The sequence below is a fragment of the Sinocyclocheilus anshuiensis genome, unplaced genomic scaffold (assembly GCF_001515605.1).
Source record: "Sinocyclocheilus anshuiensis isolate Anshui unplaced genomic scaffold, SAMN03320099.WGS_v1.1 scaffold87, whole genome shotgun sequence".
Lineage (NCBI taxonomy): Eukaryota > Metazoa > Chordata > Actinopteri > Cypriniformes > Cyprinidae > Sinocyclocheilus > Sinocyclocheilus anshuiensis.
The window spans coordinates 1,549,705-1,573,782 of NW_015549609.1; the positions used below are offsets into that span (position 1 = coordinate 1,549,705).

Here is a 24,078-nt window from a genome sequence, read left to right on the forward strand (position 1 = left end):
ACTCTCCGTCCACACTCTATATATATATATATATATATATATATATACACAGTATATATACATTTTTGTACATTTACATGTGTTTGTTAGTCAAATTTGAGTCAAATTAGTTCAAACGAAGCATTGAATCATGGCGTAGCCCTGTATGGGTAAAGCCGGGCCTTCTCACAGAACGTGACAACGGTACCAAGGCAGGTACATTTTCTTTGAGGCAGACACTGGTTGAGCCTTAAGAAGAAAGAAAGAGTGTTTGGGAGAAAGACAGTGGGTGGTAAAGAGAGCAATAGACAGGTTTACTGGTTCACCAGCATCAATACATCAGTGACTTAGCAACCAGATTAATGGCCTGTGAGTGGCCCAGGCCACAAGGCTGGTCTCGGCGCTTAGTGGAAGGCAGAGCGCTGGAAAACACACTGTGTTTAGCTTTGGGCTGCTGAAGAGAGCCTTGGGACAAATAAATATACGCATGAAATGAGGCTTTGGACCTCAGTGTTTTTCACTCACCCCTCATCACAGATAATGTCTCTCTTCTGAATATTCACAATGAAGTTCTGCTGAAATTAGGAAATCCACATCCTTCTTGTGCTGGACACCCAGGAGTGATTACATGTGTGTGTGATCAAGGTCGACTCCACAGCAAGCTAGTTAAGTCCTGGACTAGACCTTTCGTTGTGGAATGGCTGAATGCTGGGATACTTATTTAGACCCTGCTGACCCAGACTGGTTTATGATCTGTTGATACTGGTCAAAGTTGGTTAATCAACATGGCTTTGGTCCAGGTGGTGGTGGTGCTGTTCAACTGGTTGTGGAAAAGGTTGACCAAGAGAATCTTGCAAGTTGAGCTAGAGAATCCTCAACATGGACAATTCTTAGACCTTAGCTGAGATCAGGCTTTGAGTAGGACTAAAACTGCAGCCCGGGGTTTAAAAAAAAATGTCAAGGCTGACTTCACCCAACAGAGATGGACATCCATTGAGGGTCTTATGCATGGCCTAATTGCCATGCACTGGAGTCCAAGGTTAGGACTGGGAGCTGTAAATCTATCAGTGTAATGGGGGCAATGTTCTCACCAGATGCAGACTACAGATTTTCATCCCTTTGTAATTAAGCAGTTCAGCCTGAGGTGTCATATGTTTTTTATTGAGGCCCCTCTGGAAAACAAATCATTTCACACCTTGTTTTTTCATCATGTGCTTTTATGCATGTAAAGAGGGGGGAAACCAAGAGAAACACATTTTTTTTTTAAAGTGGGAAATGAGGGATAAAGGCTCTACAATAATAAATGAAAATGATGGTTTGTTGCATTAAAAAGCAGAGATGTGAAGTCATTAGGAAGTGACTCAATTAGTTTAGTATGTTATCCACAAATGTTTTCTATCTTTCTTTCTTTCTTTCTTTCTTTCTTTCTTTCTTTCTTTCTTTCTTTCTTTCTTTCCTTCTTTTTTTTCTTTCTCAACCTGTGTTCCAATAAAAAAGATGTTAGTTGGGTGACAGAGCAGAGAATGAGAGGGCCAGAAACAGAGTGGTGAAGGAGTAGCACTAAATTCTTCAAGGTCAAACATTCACTGCTTTCAAACTCTAGTTGCCCATACAGGACACCAAGTGTTTAAGACACAAACATTTACAGATATTTATCCCAGCATTCTCTTTGAGGCTTTCTCTTTATGAAACCCCTCCCACTGATGAGGTGAATTCTGAGGTCAGCCTCTCAGAGGTGCCTTATTTTACTAGCTGCAGCTGCTGACAGTAGGGAAAACATTTTTGTTCTGTTGTTAAGTGGTTTCACACATTTGTGTATCATGAAGCATTTTTCAAACAGCACTGCTGATTTATGAAGTGGAGATCTTGGCGTTGTGGGCGCAGAGATGGAACACAGAGACAGCGGAGGAAGTCTTCAACACAGCCGCCACATTCCTCCACCCTCTCCCCACAGGATCAACCAAACTCTCTTTCTTTCTTCATCCCCACAGCATCACCACATTCAATCAACACCAGGCCTAAAATTAGGCTGCCGCAGACTTGATCGTTCATTTGAACGGGTTATCTCTGTCACTGTGAAGGAATTTACTTAATTTATACTCGTTAGGTTGGAATGGTCTTGTTCGGCTAATTTGAAACAGAAAGCCTGTCTTTGCTACTGAATAAACAAGGTCTCAGGGAGACATTATATTTTTGCCACTAGAGAAGATTACAAGATCTTGGTATGCAAATGATTATTCAAATTATTGTTATATTAAATTAAGCACTGAGAGGAGAGAGGGAGTGCCATGTTAATGAGTTATATGAAGCAGGCTTTATTAAATATTTGTTGATGTTGCAAAGGGAGCGGCATGTGTGTATTAATTCAGTACTGGCTGGTCCCAGTGGGTTCCTGTACACACACATGCACAAACATACACACGCTCACAGAACTACATTTTTGTTCTGTGTTTAGTCAGAGCAGATTTCTAGTTTTTTTTTAAATCACCCTCCATTCACAATTCAGTGTCACATTTAGAGTTATGAGATCCCTAGCTCTTGGGTGACCCCCAACCCTTTTTAATATGGAACTTGTTACCCACATCCCAGTGCATTCTCTATTAGCTGTCGCCTTAGAAATTATATGAATGGGAGACCCACCTCTCCTCTCTGTTCTTTCAATCAGAAATATAGTTTGTTCTCTATAATTCTAATCTCTCTGATCGGTTCCTTCATTTCGTTTTATGGCTTGGGGAATCTTTCAAAACTGTAAAAACAGCTGCAGTTTTTGGGAAATCAGGTGAATAATGTATGGTGTATGGGAGTGTTTGCCAACTTATTTCAAATCTCACTATATATTATTCGTCTGGCCCTCATGTTCAGTTCATATTTTTTTTTAAATCACAAAAGCTCAAAAATGTGTCTTATCCTTCCATTTCCATCCATTCTATCTGTTTTCACCAGCTGCTCTTTCATATATTTGAATAACTTTGAATTACTGCGTGAGTGTATGATGATGTTCTGTACTTAGTATTGTTTTCACTTGTGGAATGAAACTTGAAGCAGTTTGTTTTAAATTGTGAAAATTTGAAATCAGTGCTCTCATTGCTCTCTTATTTATTACGAAGTCTAGTGGTTTGTTCAGATGCTAAAGCTTTACCTCTGTGCATGGGTGGAAAGGAATTCCCAGTATTCAACTTGGCTTTTAAATGATTTAACATGATGAAGCCATCCCCAAAAAGTCAGGGCTTTATATACAAAAATCAAACGCAATCTGCCATCTCTGATCAGAAACAACAGCCATCAGAGCGAGGTTACGAAGGCAGAACAGAAAAAGCCATTAACTGCCAATCACAGCATCGATCCACAAGCCAGTCCACCACTACTATCACCACTGCCCCCCTTATACTCACTTGCACTCTCAAACACTCCAGCACACATGCAGTTTTGCATATTTGTGTCCACATTGCATGTTATCATCAAGCTTAACAAGACATAACTCAGAATTGGTCAGAATATTTTTTTTAAATAAATGAGTCAGATCCCAATAATTTGACAGTTGACTATTTCTTACAAATGTTTAGCTTTATCCATTCTTCGAAAGCATGATTTTCGTTCTTCTCAAATTTAGCTACTCCATCCAAAACAATTCACAACAAAGCCACACATTTCTCAAGGAACTAGGCACGTGATGTATACAGCTTTACATCAAGCCAAGATTGTGCAGACTGCAGCTGCACCCTATCCTCATCAGCACCGGTCTCTGCGTTTTTTGGATCCCAACCTCAGATAAAATAGGAAAACTAATAGATTTGGTGAAGGACAAAAGAAAAAAAAAAGGTGATTTATTTTTTTCCTCCATTTTCAGTAATGCCGTTAGGACGTATGGTCTTTAGGAGAATATTTACCTACTTCCCAGCTTAATAGAGATGCTGTATATCAGAGGGTGATCAGGAGCAGAGGTCAGGACTGGGGGGAGCAATTAAAGCCTGTGCATCTGCCAGAGCGGGCCATCCCATTGTGTGCAATGCAGGCGGAAACAGATAGGTGTGCAGGGAGCAAGCAAAAAGGCAATAGTTATTGAGCACCGTCTCGTGTTATTTATTGAGCTTTACTGTAGGTGAATCAGATCCAACCTTGCCTAGACCAAACCCACACTGAACTGTAGAGGATTGTAAATAAAACTGACCCACCTGTCAACTTTTTGTGTGAGCTTTTCAGATAAGCTCTTCTTTATCTCCTGGATATCAAGATTCCCCCTGCCCTCCCCTGGAGTGCCTTTGACCTGCGCTCCATGACCAGCCAATAAAGCCAGACAGCGTAGTCAATGATACATGTGGCCTGGTGCCTGTGCTCTCTCACCCCACTGCTGTGGCGTCCTTGTCGACACATGAGCCGGGGGGAAGAGGAGTGGGATGAGGCGGCAAGGAAGAATGGAAGGCCAGGGATATAAACCAGACCAGCCATTTTCTCCCGTCCAGCTCATAAATATTTGCATGGCTGATTTATAAACAGGCCATGCTAAAACAAGATCAAAGTTAACTGTATCGGTTATAGAAAAGCCTGGCTTCTCGCAACGCCGCCCCGCACACAACGCTTATATCTATTAGAGCTCAAGGCCATACATCAACAGACGTATTGGCAGGGTTTCAGATCGGCCTGCTCTCGCTGAAAGGCTAATGGTGCCCCTGCTAAGGCTGCATGGGGCTCCGGCCTCAACGCGAGAGACACATGGATTAGTTTAATACCGTGTATTTCTGCTAATGAAACTGCATAGCCCTGTCGAGCAACCCAGGTTGAGTGGCAGAATGCAGGTGGCGGTCAGGTTTCGAAGTATGCGGTGTGATGTCATGTATAGCCCCATTCGGATGCAGGAGCATGGACACCAGAGACAGTGTGTCTGAGAAGAGGACAGCAGACAGCTGCTCGTGCTTCTCTAGCTAGCCAGCCAGGCGACCTACACAAAGGCTAAGGTGGGGGTAGGCGATTAAGGGTCACTACTAGCATGGGACTGCTAATGCCGAACCACATTGTAAAGCTGTGACATGTAAACATATGTTTGTACAGACGCATGCGCACCGCAGTCGTGGTGGACGAGGGGTGTCCAGGCCCGGGCCACTCACACATTAATAAGTGCACAAGCTGGCAGATGCGGTCAGCTTGGGGAGGAGGGCTGTTTGTTGACCCCTGTGGAAGGGTTAGCGAACTCAGTAATGGTAGAGAACCATTCTCCATGGAGATCTCCTCCTTTTGTCCTAAAAATAGCTGAATAAATAGGGAATCCATCACCAGGACAGGGTGTGCCCTGGGTACGAGCGCAGAGAGAGCCGCTACTAAACAGGCTGTCTAAAGACATCTGTCTGAGTTGAATTCAAAACCGGGGTGACACACAGACTGTAAGCTGGACATATATCGACACGAACCCCCTTATGCAACATTCAGGTTATCTTAAGTAATTTTAATGTTGCTTTTGTCCAGGACTGAGGGACTGTCTCGTGTTCTGTAACAGTACTGTTCACTGTTTGCTTTCAGCACAACATCATTTTGACAAATTAGCCTCAGTCTCGAAAAACTGGTTTCTAAAAATCTGCTCTCTCAAAAAGCCTAATAGAAATTGCTGAACATCTGTCGGGCGTCATGGTGCACGCATTAGAGGATATGCAGCTACATTTTTGCCTGCATTCAGCTCCATTAGTACAAAACTGATTTTTTTTTTTTTTTCTGGCCTGGCCAGCAGTTGTGCTCTAATCTACAGGTATAGCCACGCTTCGAGCACTGAGAGTTTGTTATGCACCAACTTCAAAGATCTCCCACTGCATGAGAGAGCTGCCGCTGAGCAGGCAGACGCGATTTTGGTCTGGGAAGGGTTACTGAATTATTACTGATGCTTTGGAGGGTAACTGTCCGACCGCAGGTCTGGGGAATATTAATCATTTATTTGATTGTCCGTATGTGCTGATTAAACAATTTGAGGGAGATCTTCAGGATTAACTACCCTATTATTCCCTTGTAAGAACAGATAAGAGATAAGACTTTAAAATATCATGTACCATTTATCATGTATTTTTAGTCCTCTGCAGATGAAGGCGGGCGAAATAAAAACTGAGGTGAGATTAGGCAGAACAGCAACAGAGGGAAAGAGGGGGAGGGAGAAAAAGAACGAGAGAATGAATCTTTAGATCCAACCAGGACAGAACACAACAGATTTAACTGCTGTACTTCACAAGAGGTGCAGGATGAGGAGTGAGAACAGCTCATGTACTAGGCTTACATAACCAGACAGAGCCTTACTTTCAAAAAACAACATGCGAGGAGAATCAGCAAGTGGATGAACAGCAGGAAGTAGAAAACAATAGCAATCTGCACCTGTAACCACCTGACTGAGAGCAAGGCAGTGAAAGGTGGGGGTTGGCGCCAATGAACCAGTGAACTCGGAAACTGTCATAGGTGAGTGAGTTGTACTTGCTTGTGGCTGTGCATGATCAAACAATGGCATAGTTTCTGGGTGCACCACCCATGTTCGAATCCGCCCTATAAATTCTCTATCCGCTGGCTGCTTGATGTGTTATGTCATGTGGTAATGCCTTTGATTTCGACATACCTCCGTTTGTAAATACATGAGCCTCTTAAAGAGCTGTGGTTACTTTTACAAGCATGGTGCTCCCGGCGCTTTGGTGGAGAATGCAGGGGAGGGAGAAGGCGAGAGCGAGAGACACGGAGCCGGGTTAGAAACTGTATACACTCCTCTCGTAGCTCCATTGCCAAGTGCACTTATGCCTCCAGCCGCTCATCGCACATGCAGTGCAAACTGAAGTGACACAGAAACTCGAGCCGGAGGAGGAGTGAGGGCCTCGCTGTTAGCGGCATGCTCAGGCCCAGTTATTCACTTTCTAGCAGTCTCTACCTGTTAACAGTTTGCACACTGCGCTGCTGTCATCCTGCACCTGCAACGCTATTTGCATGCTCAGTGAGTTCAAAATCAAATAATTTGGTGCAAAATCAAAATCATTTGGTGCCAACTAATGCCATTTTACCATATTTTAAGGACCTGTGCTCTTCGGTGAGTAACAGCTTCTTATTTTTGCAAGTACCTAAACTGGCTGCAAATCTCATAAGGAGGGCACTCGTCCACAACATTTAATACATTAAAGGAGTCACGTTGGTGGCTTAGTGCAATCCTATAACTAACGTTTAATTTACATTAAGAGCGATACAAAGCTCTTCTGTGCTGACACAGTAGCAGTGCCCGAAATCAAATGCCTCCAAATGGGCAGCCATCATCGCAACCTCTACAATGACACAGGGACTGATGGCGTGACTCGCATGCAGAGGTCCTTCAGTATTTGCACAGCGACACTAAAGCAATGGAACTGCGTCCAATTAGACCTGCACCTTTTTTGGTTTTAGTGATAATGACCGTATCTCAGCTGTAATTATGCTGGACTTGGAATGATGAGGGCTAAGGTTATCGATCCACTATTGATCACTCTGATCAATGAGCACTTTGTTTCTTTTTTATGGAAAGTGACGTTGTATTTCTTCTTTACTTTGCAAGCCAATACGTCAGCGCTGATGACGGGTCCCATAAAGCGTTCTATGTTTTCAGCACCCATGTGTATTCTGCTTAACGAAAGAAGAGTGAGATTATGGGATGGACAGGTGAGCTTCTCCCAAAGGGCACACAAGTGCTCAGGCTTCTCTGGCCATAGGCTAGAAGGCCAGGGTTTAAAAAGTACACTGCTTCAGGGGAGTAATATTTTAATTTAGACATATTTTACTTGTGTAAATCTGCATAAATAATTATTATATATACATATACATATACATAATATTAATATTTATTCTGTGCAGTCTAGGCTAGAACTGTGCTTTATGGACGGCAGATTGCACACCATATGTTTTGTTTCTCGCAATATAGAGGCACTGTATATTTAGGTTAATGACACTAATTAACAAGTTAATTTGCTCAGATAAAGTGACAAGTACAATACAGCTCCCTGTCCTAGGCATTTGGGTCTTTAAAGCTCTTTATGCAGTTAGTAGAAGTCAAAGCAACTGAGTAAAGGCAAACAACATGTATCTTTAGAAACAGAGAGAGAGCCACTAGAAATGGATAGGTGCTCAAAGTTTGTGTTACCACTACATTGCCCTCAGACACTCAGCGTATGTGCTATGCAAATAAGCTTCCGAAAGTAGCCACCCCCAGCCTGCCCCCGCTTATTCATTTGCATGTTAAGAAGGTGAGAACTCTTAGGCCCTGTTGCGCCATTGTAGGCCCAATGCAGCTAATAAAAGCCAGGCTCTTTAAGCTGAGCTTAAATATTTACTCTGGCACAGGGCCACGATCAGGCCCTCTCATTACACCAGTCCTGTGGGTGAAGGTGAAGCCGGGCACATGAGAGGGGGGCAGAGCCTGGCAACTCAAACATTTCCTCATCGGAGACCAGTTCAAACACACCACGCCGCCGACTCCAGACTGCCCTTTGTGAATTTTAGAAACGAGAACAAGGAAGAGGGGAGCATTCTTACCGCCTCATAACCTAGCCTGAAGCATCAACCAATTATGTGGTAATGAAATATTCAAGCAGACTAACAAGGAACGCTGGAGGTGAAAGCTAGATAATACAAACCGGAGGAGTTAATACTGTGGGCTGTCCTTTTCATCACTTCTATTGCTTTTTTAGTATAAGGGATTGTTTACTTGGGTTGGATTTGGGTTTTGATAACTTGTGGGTTATTGGTAAGGGTTTGCCCATTATTAACCGAGATGTTGATGATCATCATTCAGGATCCTTCTAGTTTTGCCCTGACTCCTGTGAAGCATTAGGTATGTGGACGAAACGTTTGATGTTTGTTGTTTTGACTAATCTTGTGTTACACCTGCCTCTATAGATAAACAGAAATGCAGTAATTCAGTTCCTTTTTGACTTGTGCACCCATTTTTCACCCATCTATAGACCAGCCGCTTCTAAGAAACTTGTGCCACCACACAGTTTCAGTTAAGGCCAGAGAGTTTTTGTAACAGTGGCTACAATGTTATGTTACACTTACTATACTCAGGAATACAACATCGTGATTTTTTTCTTTGTGAAAGAGACGCAGTTATTTATTTTGCAGGTATGTTTTTTCTTCTCACAAATCATTCTGTTCTTGCTAGATCACCAGAACCAGTTATGTGTTTTCAGCTAATATAACAAATAAGACATCATTGAACGGTCTAAGTACCTCTGAATGTCTCTCGATTGATCGTGTCTGTCTCCTGTCTGCATGCCCCGAGACATACACAACATTTTTTCACTGTCCCGTCCTAATAATTAGCAATACCGTCTCTTACCAAAATGGAGGGTTAGTTATGGGAAGCGTGCTGGAGGTTGTGGGGGTAGGAGGATCCGTACAGGTCCTAAACTGCCCTCCTAAATTTCCAGATGGCACCAGGCAGCCACAGATGTCTAGGGACAGTTGGAACAGCTGTGTGTGTTGCCCCTAGAGCTCCACACAGCTGTCGCCTCCTGCAGGCAGAGTTATTGTACTACAGGGCTGGGTTTGTATTCATTAAAACAACGGGAGGCTAAGCTGTTAATTAGCTCTTCATGGTGGAAGGTGACGTCTAGCGATTAATATAGTTTTGCAACTCTTTTCTTTTACCCAACCCTGGATTAAACTTAATTTCCTGCTTGATCTCTCGGTCACTTACTGTAAAATGTGGCTCAGCTCATTGTACATGTAAAATGTGTTTATTTTGACTTAAAATACTCCATTATGTATATATGCTTGCTCTTATTCATGAAGGCCTTTGAGGGCATTGTCACTGCCGTATTATCACTGATCTGTGTATTGATATCTCCACCGCCTTGATTCCTTCTATAGAGTTCCCTTGCTCTCTTCCTTCCTCATCCAGACCGATTCACCCAATGAATTATGTGGACACATTGATCAGCTGATTGAGAACCATTGTTTGGAAATGCAGGGGCATTACTGGAGGAAGGATTACCCTATGCTTGTTTTGCACCGGTGTATGCGAGAGGGTATTATTTAACTGCTTGTCACTACACCCTCCCTCTAACCGCTATTGCTTTTTACTCAAAGACACAAAGAAACATACACAAACGAGCGTACGCATAATCAACACAAGCTAAATGACTGCAGGCATTGATTGCCTTCTTTCTACAATTATGTTCCTATTGTTTACTTTCTAGCTGCTTATTTATTCCAAAGGAATTCAATAATTATTGCTTTATTTACTGTTAAAGTGCACTGGGGTGGTATAAGCTGCTGGAGAGGATTGGTTTTAAGGCCCCCATTTTTCACCTTTGTTCTTTCTCAATGCACATGTACAGTAATCCATTCACACCAGTCTAATCTATGACAGAGAACTGAATCACAGATTCAGCACGGCTATTTTTTTACCAAACTTGTTTAAATCACTGTTTCACATCTGGAAAATGACTTGTAATCACTTGGTAAAGTTTAGTAAATATAAATCACAAACAAGATTGCTTTAATGTCAATTGTATCTCCTAGACCGATTAAATGGAAATGGACTTTTCTCCTCAGTCAGTGTGAGAACAATGTCACAAATTGTGCTCAGATTGGCCAAGATAGCAAAGTCTTTCATTTAAGAGCCAGAGATTTCAATGCAATCTCAATTAAAATCATCAAAGATCTAAATTTCTAATCAAATTCTTCCAAATTATCTGAAGTTTGCTGTCTACATTACTTCATTTTAATCCATTATAAAGCTATGCTTTCACATTGTCAACAGTTCTCTCATTTGTGTCTGTGTCTATTTCTCCTTTTTAGGAGAAACATCAGAAACAAAGTTGATTCTTGAATAAAACATTGCACAGAACTCCATTAACTCCTGAGCTATGAAAGAGCAACATCTGAGCAATAAAATGTTCCTCTGGGAAGTGATAGAATGGTTATTCCAGGAGAACTGAGCAAAGCAATCCTGAAAACATAGCAGAGAGTGAGAGAGGTGAAGGAAGTGGTAGGTATGCAATTAAGGGGTGGGTACGTGCCGTCTCTACAGCCACAGCACAGCGTCTGGGCATGTCGCCGCTCGCAGTGGCTAATTTGAACCAGCCGCTGAACTTGGCATCCAGCGCAGCTTCTGTGGTCGCGGATCTGTTACTCCTTCCACTACTGTTGCAAAGTGAGAAACGAGATAAAGAAATAGAGAATTAGAGAAGTGAAGGAGGTAAATCAAAGGACAAACTCATTAACTGTTGCAGCGTACTGTTAAAACACTAAATCTGCTTTTACTACTAACTTTTTTGAAAAATCATAATAGAAATAAGGATTTGTACAATTTTGCTAACTTTTCGGGGCAGTTTTGCGACCACAGTACAGCTAAGTTAACCCACTCAAACATACACGTACACACACACACATAAAAAGAGTGAGATATGAGAAAGGGTGCAGCTTCCCATCTCATTTCTGCTTGGGTTTTCTGCCCATTAGGCAAATTCTTTTGTCTCTTCTCAGGATGCAGAGCAGTGATCTCATTGGCTATTATTTAACCAGTGAGATCATTAGGCCAGTTACAAAGGTGTCAACGCACTTGACTGTATCCATCAGGATGACATATGGCTGAATCCAGTTTAGTTAGCTGCCCTTAAGGCACTGGTGTGACCCCATAGCATCATGATATCTATGGATATATAACCTGACATAAAGTGTGTGGCCAGTAGTTTGTCAAGCATTTTGGCTTAGATTGTGTTTTAGTCCAGTTTCTGTAATTCTTCTGTCTCTGGTATCAGTATCAGACAGTATGCGTCTGCGTGTCAGGTTTTACGTACAATGTGAAGACTAAATGTTTCCACAAGGACAGTAAATTCTAAAATCACCAATATTGTGGGGACCAACCCCCACATTTTCCTATGAGGAAAATGGCTTAATACGTATTTCTTACTGAAAATGCAGAATGGTTTGTGTTGAGGGTTGAGGTAGGTCTAAAAAATAAATTTGCTTAGTATTAAAACAATACAACTGAATGGAAAGTCCCCACCATGATACACCATGAAAAGCAGATGTATGTGTGTGTCTGAGCGAGTATGAATGGAAATCACCAGGCCTCGCCACTAAGTGCCGAGAATCATTGGGATAATTACAAAGCAATACACATTCAGACACTCTCTGGCTCACTCACAGTGGGAATTCGTCAGCTCAGGGAGAAATTGATAGCTATTTAGCCACTGGATAGTCATCTGTTTTAATGCATTAATTTTGTATTAAGAGCACTGACAAATTTAATAGTAGAAATAGGGGTTGGATCAAAAGGGGGTCTTGCATGTGTGTGTGGCTGTACACGCACCACATGCACATTTGTGTATGGCTTTAGGCCAGAAAAAAAAATACTCTACACAAATGCATACGTGAATGCTTGGCCAGTGCATGTCAAGCTTGCAGTCCAGTTTCACATACATAACGTGTAATGAACCACAGTACTCAAGCAAACAATAGAGTTACCTTAAAGAGTCCATGCTATTTAACCGGATATGTTGTTATTCAGGTAGCTTGTGACAATTATGTGACATGGTGACAGTTTAACTTCAAATAAATTGCATGCATTCAAATTGAAAAAGAGAACTGATGATGTTCACTTTTGTCATCAGTGACAATATGTAAAACAATTGTATCACGATGATTATTAAAAAAAAAACTGATAAATGTGATGAGATGAAGTAAGAAAAAATATAAGAATATAATCCAAGAATCAAATAATCCAATTTTAGTGAACAATGTCAGAAATCGCTAGTATTAATTTCTATGGAAAATGAATATTTAGTGTTTATCTGAAATTTCTTCTCAATTAAATTTTTGTTTTTGTTGACTAAATTTAGATGTCATTTTAGTCCGACAGTAGGTCTGACAAAAAATGATTAAATGTAGCATGATGAAATATTGACAAAATTCAAAAGATAAAAACGACTAAAACAAATCTGTGTGTAAAAAAAATAGCACTCAAAAGACATTTTTAGCAGCTCGTGCAGTAACATTGAGAATCCAACACGGACCTGCGTATGAATAGCTTGCATAGCTAGAAACGTTTGTGTACTTGTGTAGAGTATGTTGTGGAACTTAGAGCCGCTTTACCACGATTCCTCTGTGGGACTGGGCATTTGTGGAGGTATGATGAGTGCCTGCCCTGTATTAGGCTCTCTGGCAGTTAAAGTGGCGATAGGTGTGAAAGGTGTGTGTTTTTTCAGCCCACATAAGTGGATGCTTCTGTAGATCCATGTACAGGAGCAGGTAGGTGTTGAAAGTGATAGCTCTGCGTGATGGGAGCGAAGCAGGCAGAGACGCAGTGTTGAGTTGCGGTGGGGTGGAAAAGGTGGGTCACCCTTGCTTTTACTCACCTACACGAATACAGGGGACTGATTCATCCTCCACTCGGGTCGTTATGTGCATGTGCAGAGAGAGTAATCAAAACTCGTGTCCGGTAAAGATGGGACGCACTTGCTGTCTTTTTTACACACACACACACACACACACACACACACACACACTTTCTCCCTCCCACCCACTCAGGTTTCACTCAACTGCACTTCCCCACAGCTCATGTGCTCTCCTGTAAGTCTGCCATTAACTTCCAGCCAATTAAATGAATTCTGCCATTAACTTCCAGCCAATTAAATGAATTTTGAGTAGTAATGTAAGCCATGCTGACTCTGTGGCCTTCTCTGGCTCCGGGGGCCTGTATGTGGCTGTTCTGGGGCCACTGTGGAGGGGAGACTTCTCAGCACCCTGACCGGCCCCTCCCTGCTCGGTGAACATGACTTTTTCATTAAGCCGCTGAATTCCTGAACTTCAGTTGGAGGTGATTTATCAGCATGGAGCTTCATCTCAGGATCATAGGAAACAGACACGCCACACACCGATGCTCTCTCATGCGTTATTGTGTTTCACGTTCAGACCCAGGGGTGTGTGTGTGTGTGCTGGGTGGGAGATTAGGTGTAGAGAGCATCTCAGGGGTCCCTCCTGTGGATGTTTCAGATGGAATCATGTGGAAATATCTGTGTGTTTGAAAGAAAAAACGTAGGTCCTTGGACGGGTCTGTTTGGCCCTCTGGTGTCAGACCTGGAGAGCAATATATGTATCTCTGCTACATGGAAATTATGAATATAAATGACTATTATCTCTTATGGTGTGTTGGAGAGCCTTGAGCCTTCTAATCTCCCTTACATAAAGTATCATTCCATTGCCATGTTGGTAAAACATGACATTCTTTGAATCATCTTGAAGCACCATGGTGGTTTGGAGTAAATATAGTAATTGTACCAAAATTGTAATGGTGTAGCATATGGCTAACATATTTAGCATCAAGTGTATGTTAGACTGGCTTCAGTTTGGGTAAAGAAGTGATGTATTGCTCTTCTCTGGGCTGAGCCAGCTAAGGTTCACCCGTGTAAATCCTGCCCTGTTTATGGGCGCTGTAAAACTCCCCAAGGTTTTCTTTTTTTTTTTTAAAGATCTTTCAAGTTTAGTTCAGGTGTTGTCTTTTTCGCTGCACTTATTTTCACGAAGACGGCTGAAGTAAAGACATATTTCATGAAGAAAGAATAAACTGTGCCATCTCGTAGCACACAATGGATTGATTTTGTGTTTTATGCCAGCAAATCTGTGACAGATCAGTGTACCTGAGCTCTGATACGCTGCATATGTGTTAGGGAGGGTGAGGTGGAGAGGTGCAGCTCAAGCAAAGCCCAAAACATCCAGCAGCACCTACTCAATGACATCATACCCCTACTTCAAACAGGAAAGGGAGAGAAGGAGAGCAAGGGAGAGCGTGAGGAGAAAGACAGAGCCTTTTACGATCACCTAATAACTCCATTACATGGAGCTGAGGGGCACAAAAAGCAAAAGCCCATTCCTGGAAGTCAGTGGCCCTAATGCATATCTTAGGTATACCAGGGTGACATATGATATCAGCACCACAATTGCCTTAAAAAAAAGCCTTATAGCAACGTTACCCGAAAATTAAATATTACCAGAGAAGGAGAACATTTCAGGGAACATAATATTTTGTTCCTCTCTCACTGTTGTCAACACCTGATGTGGCCTTAATTGGGTTAAAAAGCTAATGTTACTCTGGCTTTGTGCATCCGAAGCCGATGGAAACACATCTCATCTCTGCGCTGCAGGGCAAAGCCAACTCAGTCGTGTCTTAATGAATCAATTTGTTTTCCCCGACCTTTGTCAGGGTTTGGGGGTGGTCTGTGCAGGAGATTAAGAGCTTCTCCAGAAGAGAGAAAATACATGTTTCGCCAGGCAAAAAAGCAGAGAGATATTTTTACAGTTTTGCATCATCTCCTTCATGGTGCAATTTAGTTGCTTTTTCATGACTCACGTAACAAAAGAAAGATAAACAACGAATACAAGGTAAAGAGACCTAGGAAAGATACTGCTATTTAATCACATTATCATAGTTGGCCTTTTATGTATAGTCTTACAGTGGAGAGAGGAAAGGAAATGATAAGCAGAAGTGATTGGTTATGAGCCATTTTTTTAAAAACTCACATTGCCCCTTAAAGCACCACAGCACAAATGCGATGAAGCACTTGTGCTAACTGCTGGCCATAGCTCCAACCATCTTCTGTTTTGATCATTAAAGTTACCAATGGCCTTCATGCACCTTTGTCATATAATTTCAAAGATGTATCGTGCCGTTCTTGAACACAGAACAAGGAAAGGAGTGTGGACAGTAAGTGTGTGTATTGTCTGACATATATAAATTGCTATAAATCTCTCACTCCACATAAACAAACATAATTCACCAAAGAGATGATGGCCATGAATAAGGGGAAAATTGCCATTGATTAACACTGGCAGTATTCACAAAAGTTGTTTTTATGACGCTTAAAACAATCATGACTTGAAAGAAGACATGAATCAAGGTTAGTAAAGATGTATTGGTAAGTGCTTTCAACATACGTGTACAGGTGATAACTAGAGACTAGCAGTCAGATCTATAGACCTGCAATGCCTGTAATTAGGGTTAGAGCTAAACTCTGCAGGACACCGGCCCTCCAGGACCAAGTTTGGACAGCCCTGCCCTATACCCTCTTCTGGGTATGGTCGTCAGAGCGCCCCACTACCGCCTCGTCTCTCTCACTTTGCCTCGCTCTCAAAAGAAGCAGGATTTGACTCACTGGTGATCAATATTTATCATCCCATGCGTGAAACAGGCAGATGTTTGGAGTTTCCTTTTCAGAGACGAAAGAGTTCTTTTCAGTGAAAGGGATCAATGCACTTTCCTCTGTGTGTCCCTGCTCAAGCTCTTCCTGTAGATGCTGACATGTTCCTCTCATCTACCTCACCAGCCCCAGGGATGCCAATGTCCCTCCTCTGTCTTGTTAGCACTACGCTTATGCTAAGGTCCAGAGACCAGCGTACTGCTGATGAATGACGTTGACTTTGTGTTAGACAACAGAGTCTTGATTGGTAATTGATTTATTCATTTGTAAATGGCATTAGGTATCCGTTCATTTAAAACCTCATGCTAACTCTCGTTCATTCTTTCACTACAGCATTTGCAGCAGCACGAGAACGCTGTGGAGGGCGAGTCGTGCTACTACCACTGTGTTCTGTGTAACTACTCCACCAAGGCCAAGTTGAACCTCATCCAACATGTCCGTTCCATGAAGCACCAGCGCAGCGAAAGCCTGCGGAAGCTGCAGCGCCTACAGAAGGGCCTGTCCGAGGAAGAGGAGGAGTTGAGTGCCATCTTCACCATTCGTAAATGTCCGTCTGCTGACACAGGTAAGAAGCAAAGAATACAAGTTTGTATACTCATCTGATCTTCATGGGGATGGTTCCTTCTTTAGTAGTTGTGGCATTCCCCTCTTTTGAAACTGAGAGTGGAAAATTCCCACTCCATTCATAATTCAGACTTGATAATTGATAGACATTGCATTGTAAATGGGCTACAATGTTCATTGTAGTACCATTTCAGATCCGGTTACCAATAGAGTAGATTCTTATGATGGCACCATAGTCACCTGGTTCTTCAGACCTGGTCATGCGGCATCAGGTGCATGGGAGTTAGTGAAATGTTTCTAAGTGAAAGAGGACAGCACATCTTAGGCCCCTGGGCCATGCCTATGACATCACTGCCGTGGCTCCATGCTCCATTGATGACTAATAAGGCGAGAGGATCTCCTAAGGACAATGGCGATCTGGCACAGCACGTTCATTAATACGACTACAGACAAACAATCATAGATGCCATTAAGCTCCGAACGGCAAGGGGAGGGGGCGCCAAAAACAAAAGGCTGGGGCCAAGGCCTTACTCAGGCCATACGTTAGTTAGCCATTAAAAATACAGAGCTACAGTCAATTAACACACTGTTTCAGCATGGATTTGGTTTTCTAATCATTTTGACTCTTGTGCCCTGACAAAAGACTTCCATTGTGCGTTGCTCCCCTCCCTCCCATGAGCCAGGCGGCCCGACCGGCTCTTACTGTTGTGTCGTTTGTGGGGGGGGGTTGAGAGCGAAAGACGGCGGGCAGAGTTGGCCTCTAAAGACGCTTTGTTCCGAGGAGGCAGGGATAATGAAGCCAGCGGCCGGGAAATTGCGCAAAAGGCAGTCACAGATCTGAGGAGAATCATTAGAGAACATATTTAGCTGAGCAATTAAGGACAATTAAGCTTTCTGCTCACTGCACTCCAAATATGTTAATGACTATAGTACAGTGGACAAGTGAACATGCAAAGGCAATAGGAAGGCCCACTTAGGTTAAAAGGGTGGGGGTGCAAGAGATTTAGAGTGTGTTTCTGGGTAGGTGGAGGTAAAGAGTTCACAAACAAGTCTGGTTTTCTCTCTCTCCCTCCTGCTCTCTCTCTTTTTTGGTTGATGTAGCATTTATTTATATATTTTCTTGGCTAACCTTTGATGTGCGTTAATGGATTCACTTGTTTGTGAGGCTGGTTGGAGGTTAGGTAATGACTCCTGCAGTAGGGATGTGTGGGCAGAGCAGCATGCAGTCGCTACACGCACACACACACACACACATTTGCAACCTTCTGCCATCTTTTTTTCTAGTTGCAGCAATCCAGTCGTACCCCCTTGACGTCAAATGAGCCAACAACTCACAAACAACACATTATGTCTGCCATGTGGCGCAACTTTTCCAAACTCTTCCAGGATTAGTCAGATGAGATGTTCTTTGTAGTGAGAAATGGCTGCGTTCTTTGATGATGGCTGATTGCGTGGCAATGCAAGCTTTTTGATGTATTTAATTACTGGCTTTTTCTTGACTAGATATTATTGAATTTCTGTACCTTCAGGAGAGAATATGTAGGTGATTAAGGCTGAGGTCTAGCCCAGTGCTGACTGGGAAATACTGATGAAGGACAAGGTGAGTATAAATCGACCAGCAGCTCAAAAGGGAACCAGCCTGCCTCTTATTATCAGCTATTGTTTCCTACGCAGACAGAATGAGCGAGAGAGAGGGGTCCCAGCATCTCTGTTCTTTGATAGGTGATACCTGCTAACTGACGTCAGGATCAGGCCTGTGAGCGCTCTGTTAGGGAGGCGGGGTCTTCAGAGAGGAACCGCTGTCCTAATAGCCTTTGACACTCTGTTTACCAAATGGAGCAGGCTGCAGTCGGAGTGTTGAACAGCTGATTGATTACCCTACAGATGCAGGATCAAACTCAAGCTCCTGTCGGCCAAGCCGTGGCGCACTGCTCAGCTTGAAAACAAGTCCCATCCCTTTATATAGTGGGGCCAAAGTTGGATATATAAATAGGTATATATATTTAAAGGTCAGTTAAATTAAATGAGGTGTGTAATAAAGAATGCCGGCCTTCTCCGTCTGCTCCAACTCCCTGCTTCGGCATCTTGTTCGAATTACGCTGATAATGAACATACTTCTTCATCAGCGAGTACGAAACATTGCTAATTCCTCACTGCCGTCCACTGCGCCTATTAACCCACCCTCCCCCAGACTACCGTTACACTTCTTAATGTCCTGCCCCCCTTACCCAACAGAAACCATTCCCTGATGGTGTAATATTTAATTTCCTCCCCGCTAGCTCTTCTGAGGCACTGGACTCTTTCGTGTGGTTGAGGCATGGTTGCTAAAGTGGTAGAAGGCTCCCCTGCTTGTTAAAACAAAGCTGGCCCTGGATTTCTGGGTCAGCTAGGTAGCAATTCCCTTGGCTGCTGCCTTGCGGTGTGCAGCTCTGTTGGGCTACTTCCCCAAGCAGAGCTTTCCTACACCCCAATTTTCTCACCCCAGAGTTTCCAAAGACCCTGAGAACAACAATGTGGATTGAGAAGTTTTTCGAAACCCTTATAAGTACTAAACTTCAGCATATAAGTCATCGTACACCATTTGTGCTATGGACATGAATTATACCTCAAGTCATGTAGCTTGTTGAGGACAGTTGTGATTTAAAACAATTAAAACATGTAGTTTTCAATTGTTCTAGAGTTCAATGAGATTAAAACATAATATGCAGAATGTCACATGAACTGGGATATGCGACTGCAAGCTACAACTCAAAATTTTTTGCCGAACACTTAGTGTGGAACTTTATGAATTAAGAGTCCCCAGTAATGCACATAAACCAACAGACACAGCACTTAAATAGTTCCCAAATTAAGGCTGCACAGCCACCCCTGAGGGAGGTCTTTCGCGTCTCTCTGTAGAACTGTCACATTCCATTTTCTGGTCATTTGTTAACAATATCAATGAGGATCATTTTAAAAAAAGATCCATACCACTAATTCAGAGAATGTGTGCCATAGCAGATGCTGTTGATAAAAACAATTGATTGTGGAAATATTGATTAGCGTTGATTTCAGTTCTGATCCATATGGTGTTATGATATTGTTTTCTCTCAGAACTAACCAAGTTCAGGCTTGATTAAAATAGCCAATCACCCGTGAATACATACCAGCTAAGCATTATTAGAACACCATAACGAACACAATACAAGGCATTCAGATATGACATTATATACACACATGCACAAATACATTAAATATGTGTGGTGGTGTCTGGACGGGAGTGCAGTTGGTGTAGTCTGGGTTTCTGTACCATATTTTTTATTATTTTTATTTTTATTTTTTGCCCACAGAGTGCCAAGGCGGCAGAGTTTCCCATCCAATTAGAACAGTGTGTGGATAAAAGGCAGGCATTGTTTTAATTCCTGCCCCCGCGTTGAAAATGTGCTGCTCAAGCATGCCATTCTCTCACTGGATGTCCATTTGTCATTCTTAACCCTTTCGCTTGCCACAACACAAAGGAGCTCTCTGCAAGAAGGGTTTCCCAAAATTATAAAGCTCAGGCGCCCAAGACAACACGCACTAACACATGCTTACACGGACACAGTCAGCTTCCCGAGTATGTGTGTGTGTGTGTGTCTAAGCTTGATGTGTGGGAAGAGACACTACATCAGCAGATGACAGGTTTTATGAGTGATGTTCACCAGGGCATATAGCTGGGTGACACATTGGGGTCTCTCATTTCAGAAGACTTAATGGACTGAAGTTTTTTTGAACATTGCAGACTGACAGATACAGGAGAGAGAGAGTAAGAAAATAGGTAAGTGGAATTGGAAGATGGTTAGTTGGCTTTTGATGGTGCTACAGGCCTTTGGGTGGCATTGCTTACAGCCAGCCTGGAAGATTTGTGTATGTTTGTAGGAGAGAGGAGAGAAAGCTGTTTTAGGATGTAATTAGCTGCTGATGTAAATCTTTTTCAGTCGCAGATGGCAGTGCCATGATCGCTGAACTATGACGTGCTGCAGGAAATCCCTGTCTGTAGACATGGGAACAGCGGCCTGCTTGGCTTCTCGTGCCAATTGTAGCCCTCCCCTCTCAGTGCCCAAGCGGGGGAGGGAAGTGCACATTCATTATATCAGTGATAGGTTTTTTGTTATTTTTGTTATTGTTGTTGTTGTATCTAAATAATGAAATTTGTACTTACAATGACTTGAACACACCTCTTCTCTGATGAGCATGTTTTTAATTTTTGAATTAAAATGAATTTTGATAGCTTTTTGAAGGCATAAAGTCAAAATGTCAAGGTGAAAGAACTGTCCTGATATCAGAATGAAGAAAAAAGGCCTGTTATTATTATTATAATTATTATAATTATTATTATTATTAATTAATTATTATAATTTTCATATTTCAAAAATATAATATAATATTTATATATAAAATATATACATATAATTTCATGTATATAATTTTATATAATATGTATATAATATATAATATATAATATGTAAAATGTACATAATACGTTTTTTTTTTTCCTTTTCAAATTGTTGACACTCTTATATGTCACTGGCCCCTAAAGTAGGTTTGCATTTTCTCTGTCTAGACCATGGGAAAGAGTATAATGTTTTACAAAACAGGGTCCCAGTTTCTCCCTGTTCCACCAAGCATTGCATCTCTCTCCTTTCACTACAAAATGCAAAAATATATTGCAGGCACAGATTGATGCATTATTAAATCAAACGCTGGATGTTTGCTGGGCTCTTTGCTTTACTTGCTAAAGCCCTTTGACAGCGGACATGATATGTCAAGTGAGAGGAGAGTCGAGAAGTGTTGAAAAGTCCTTACCTTTATTTTTAGTGGACTGGAATGGTACCCTAAGCTCAGAGAGGTGTGTGTGTGTGTGTGTGTGTATGTGTGTGTGTGTGTACACATTCGTATGTATCTGTTTCTTATTGACTGGGGCCACATGTCTCTATGAAGCACAAAAAGCATGTGCATTCCGCAGAAGAAGAGGCGCTCTGAAGGCTGGCTAGGGCTTTCCAGGGCAAGGCTCGTGTCTGGACCCGGGGCCCCGTATAGCCCTGCAGACAGCAACCGGGCCTGGGATGTCCTATCATTTTTACATGCTTGTTAAAATGCAAAGTAAACCATCCCAGAAACAGGATATTATAGCTGCTAACCACGACCCCCACGTCCCAACCATGCCATGGTACATCTGAGTAAAGACAGGGCAACTCATGCAACAAACATCATTGAGGCTTCTTTTAATAAAGTCTGGTATTGCAGGGATGATGCTAGAGATAAGAGGAAGCGGTTCGATTGGCAAGGGCCCCTCCAAGGGCCTGGGGTCAGCTCTTCTTGGACGTCTGTCCCCTAATCCGCATCTGAAGGGCACAGCCCAGCAGAGGAAATTGTTTTTAGTCCGCTGAGCGTGCCACAAATTTCATAAATGCACTACCTTTCATTTTGAAAAATATTAAAATGAAACTGGCCCTTTTATTAAAGCATCTAAGTGATGGCTTTATGGATTTTCCACTCAGCGCAACGTTGGGCAGGGCTCATATGTCCGCGCCAAGCTCACGCAAGGAAGTCTTTTCTTTGCCGGTTGGTTTATAGACAGCCGCTGTATAAATTCCTTCCCTGGCTCATCCTGCTACTGCAAATTGACCGGGAAGCAGCATTTCTATTCTGGGATTGTCTGCAAATCAAAGCGGATTGCGTGGCGATTTCTTCTGCCATTTTACTGGCTGGGCCCGGATAACTCTGACCATTGGCTGCCCTAAAAGGGAGGTGCTTGGGTCAAACGGAGGGCCTCAAAGCAGTACGTGTGTGTGGGAGAGAGTGTGTTTATGTGTATACGTCGAGTGTGCATGTTTAAAACAGAGCCTGTTTCTTTGCTCCATTTCAATCTGGAGATGATAAGAGGGTGTAAATTGTACAGGTGCAGCAGATTTGTATTGTATACAGGCTCATATGCTCACAGACACCCAATTAACACGCATGTGGGTTTTCACACAACCACAGTGGGGTCCTGCGTGTGGGTGAGAGAGGCTTCCTCTGTCATCAAGCCCACTTCAGGGCCCTCCATTTCAGGCCGTTGCGAGGTGCACTGCAGTGAGCGCAGAGAGCATTATAATATTAGTTTCTCTCCCCCTCTTTCATTCCCTTCACCCATCATTACGAGACACTCTCCCTGAAAGCTGATCCAAAAGATAGACAGTCCATCAGGAGGCAGTCATCTCATTTGTACTTACCAAACGTGCTAATGAGTTCTATTCCGGGGCTTGGAGGCTGTGGTGGGGAGCGCGAGCGGGGCGCGAGGGTTTCGGGTGGCAGGCTGAAGGCTCGCGCTCGTCCTGTGTCAGTCAGGGCACTGAAACCGCAGAGGACAGGAACTGTCAGTCATGTGTCCAAGCTGACTGCAGCTAAGCAGAAATGTGCAGCTGGAGGAGAAACAGCAGATGACATGGAGAGAGTTGTGAAGGTCTTTAGTAGTCAAATAATGTTCTTTTCTATACAAACTGTTGACCACTTTGAGATTATTAGTATCACCTGCTGACTGTAATTTAAGCATCCGAAATCTACTTTCAAAGTCCTCTAAAATTAAATGGTACTTTTTGTTTATATTATATTATATTATATTATATTATATTATATTATATTATATTATATTGTTATATGCATCATGTATGCATGTTCACAAACACACACAATACAATTAAAATCTGATAAATGAAGAGTTTAAATGTAAAGATAAATGTTGTCTTAATAAATGTGGAGCTCTTCTCCAAGTATTCTGAAGTGATCTTTTGTATGTCAGACATTAAGAAATCACTGGCTGTACATTCATATAGATTTTTCTTTTAATTATGGATGTCATTTACACTTGAGACTGAAGCCAATGGGTTTCTAGCTGCTCTCAGATTTGGCATTTGATGCCACGCTGCTACTTCAGTGAGACGGGTGATTTTTCCTTCAGAGTTTCATCAGTTTGGTGTGACCACAGGCTGTAAAAAACACAGAGGGATTGAGAGATGGAGTTTTCCCATCGCCGATCAGAGACAGTGAACGTTTTAGATTTTTGTCTTTTTTTAATAAGCTGATTTGTCCCCTCTAGAGAGGAAATGAAAGATCAAAAGCCATGATCTTTGGCTGTGGATGAGCTGCCTGTGTCTTCAACATACAGCTCTGACAGCAGAATGCCCTCTTTCTCTGACTGCGGCTTCTCAGGGCAACTGGCACAATCCCTCGCTGATGGGAAGATGCACGTTCATCATCGCAGGCATGCTGTCTGTTGTTTTGCGGCTAGAGCACAGAAGATCGGGCTCTCACACACACATGAATACTGAAGAGAGCCATCTTGTACCTCCGACCTGCC

The 24,078-nt window shown here is 42.5% G+C and overlaps 1 protein-coding gene across 1 annotated transcript in view; it reads left to right on the forward strand.

The window, feature by feature from the left end:
* LOC107659103 (zinc finger homeobox protein 3-like) overlaps nt 1-19,243 on the forward strand; it is a 164,859-nt gene extending 145,616 nt beyond the window's left edge. Inside the window, exons 6-7 of the mRNA XM_016447931.1 lie at nt 16,491-16,722; nt 19,149-19,243. Of these exons, the coding sequence (XP_016303417.1) occupies nt 16,491-16,722; nt 19,149-19,243 (327 nt within the window). The remainder of the gene's footprint in view (nt 1-16,490; nt 16,723-19,148) is intronic.
* Nucleotides 19,244-24,078: the final 4,835 nt, after the last annotated feature.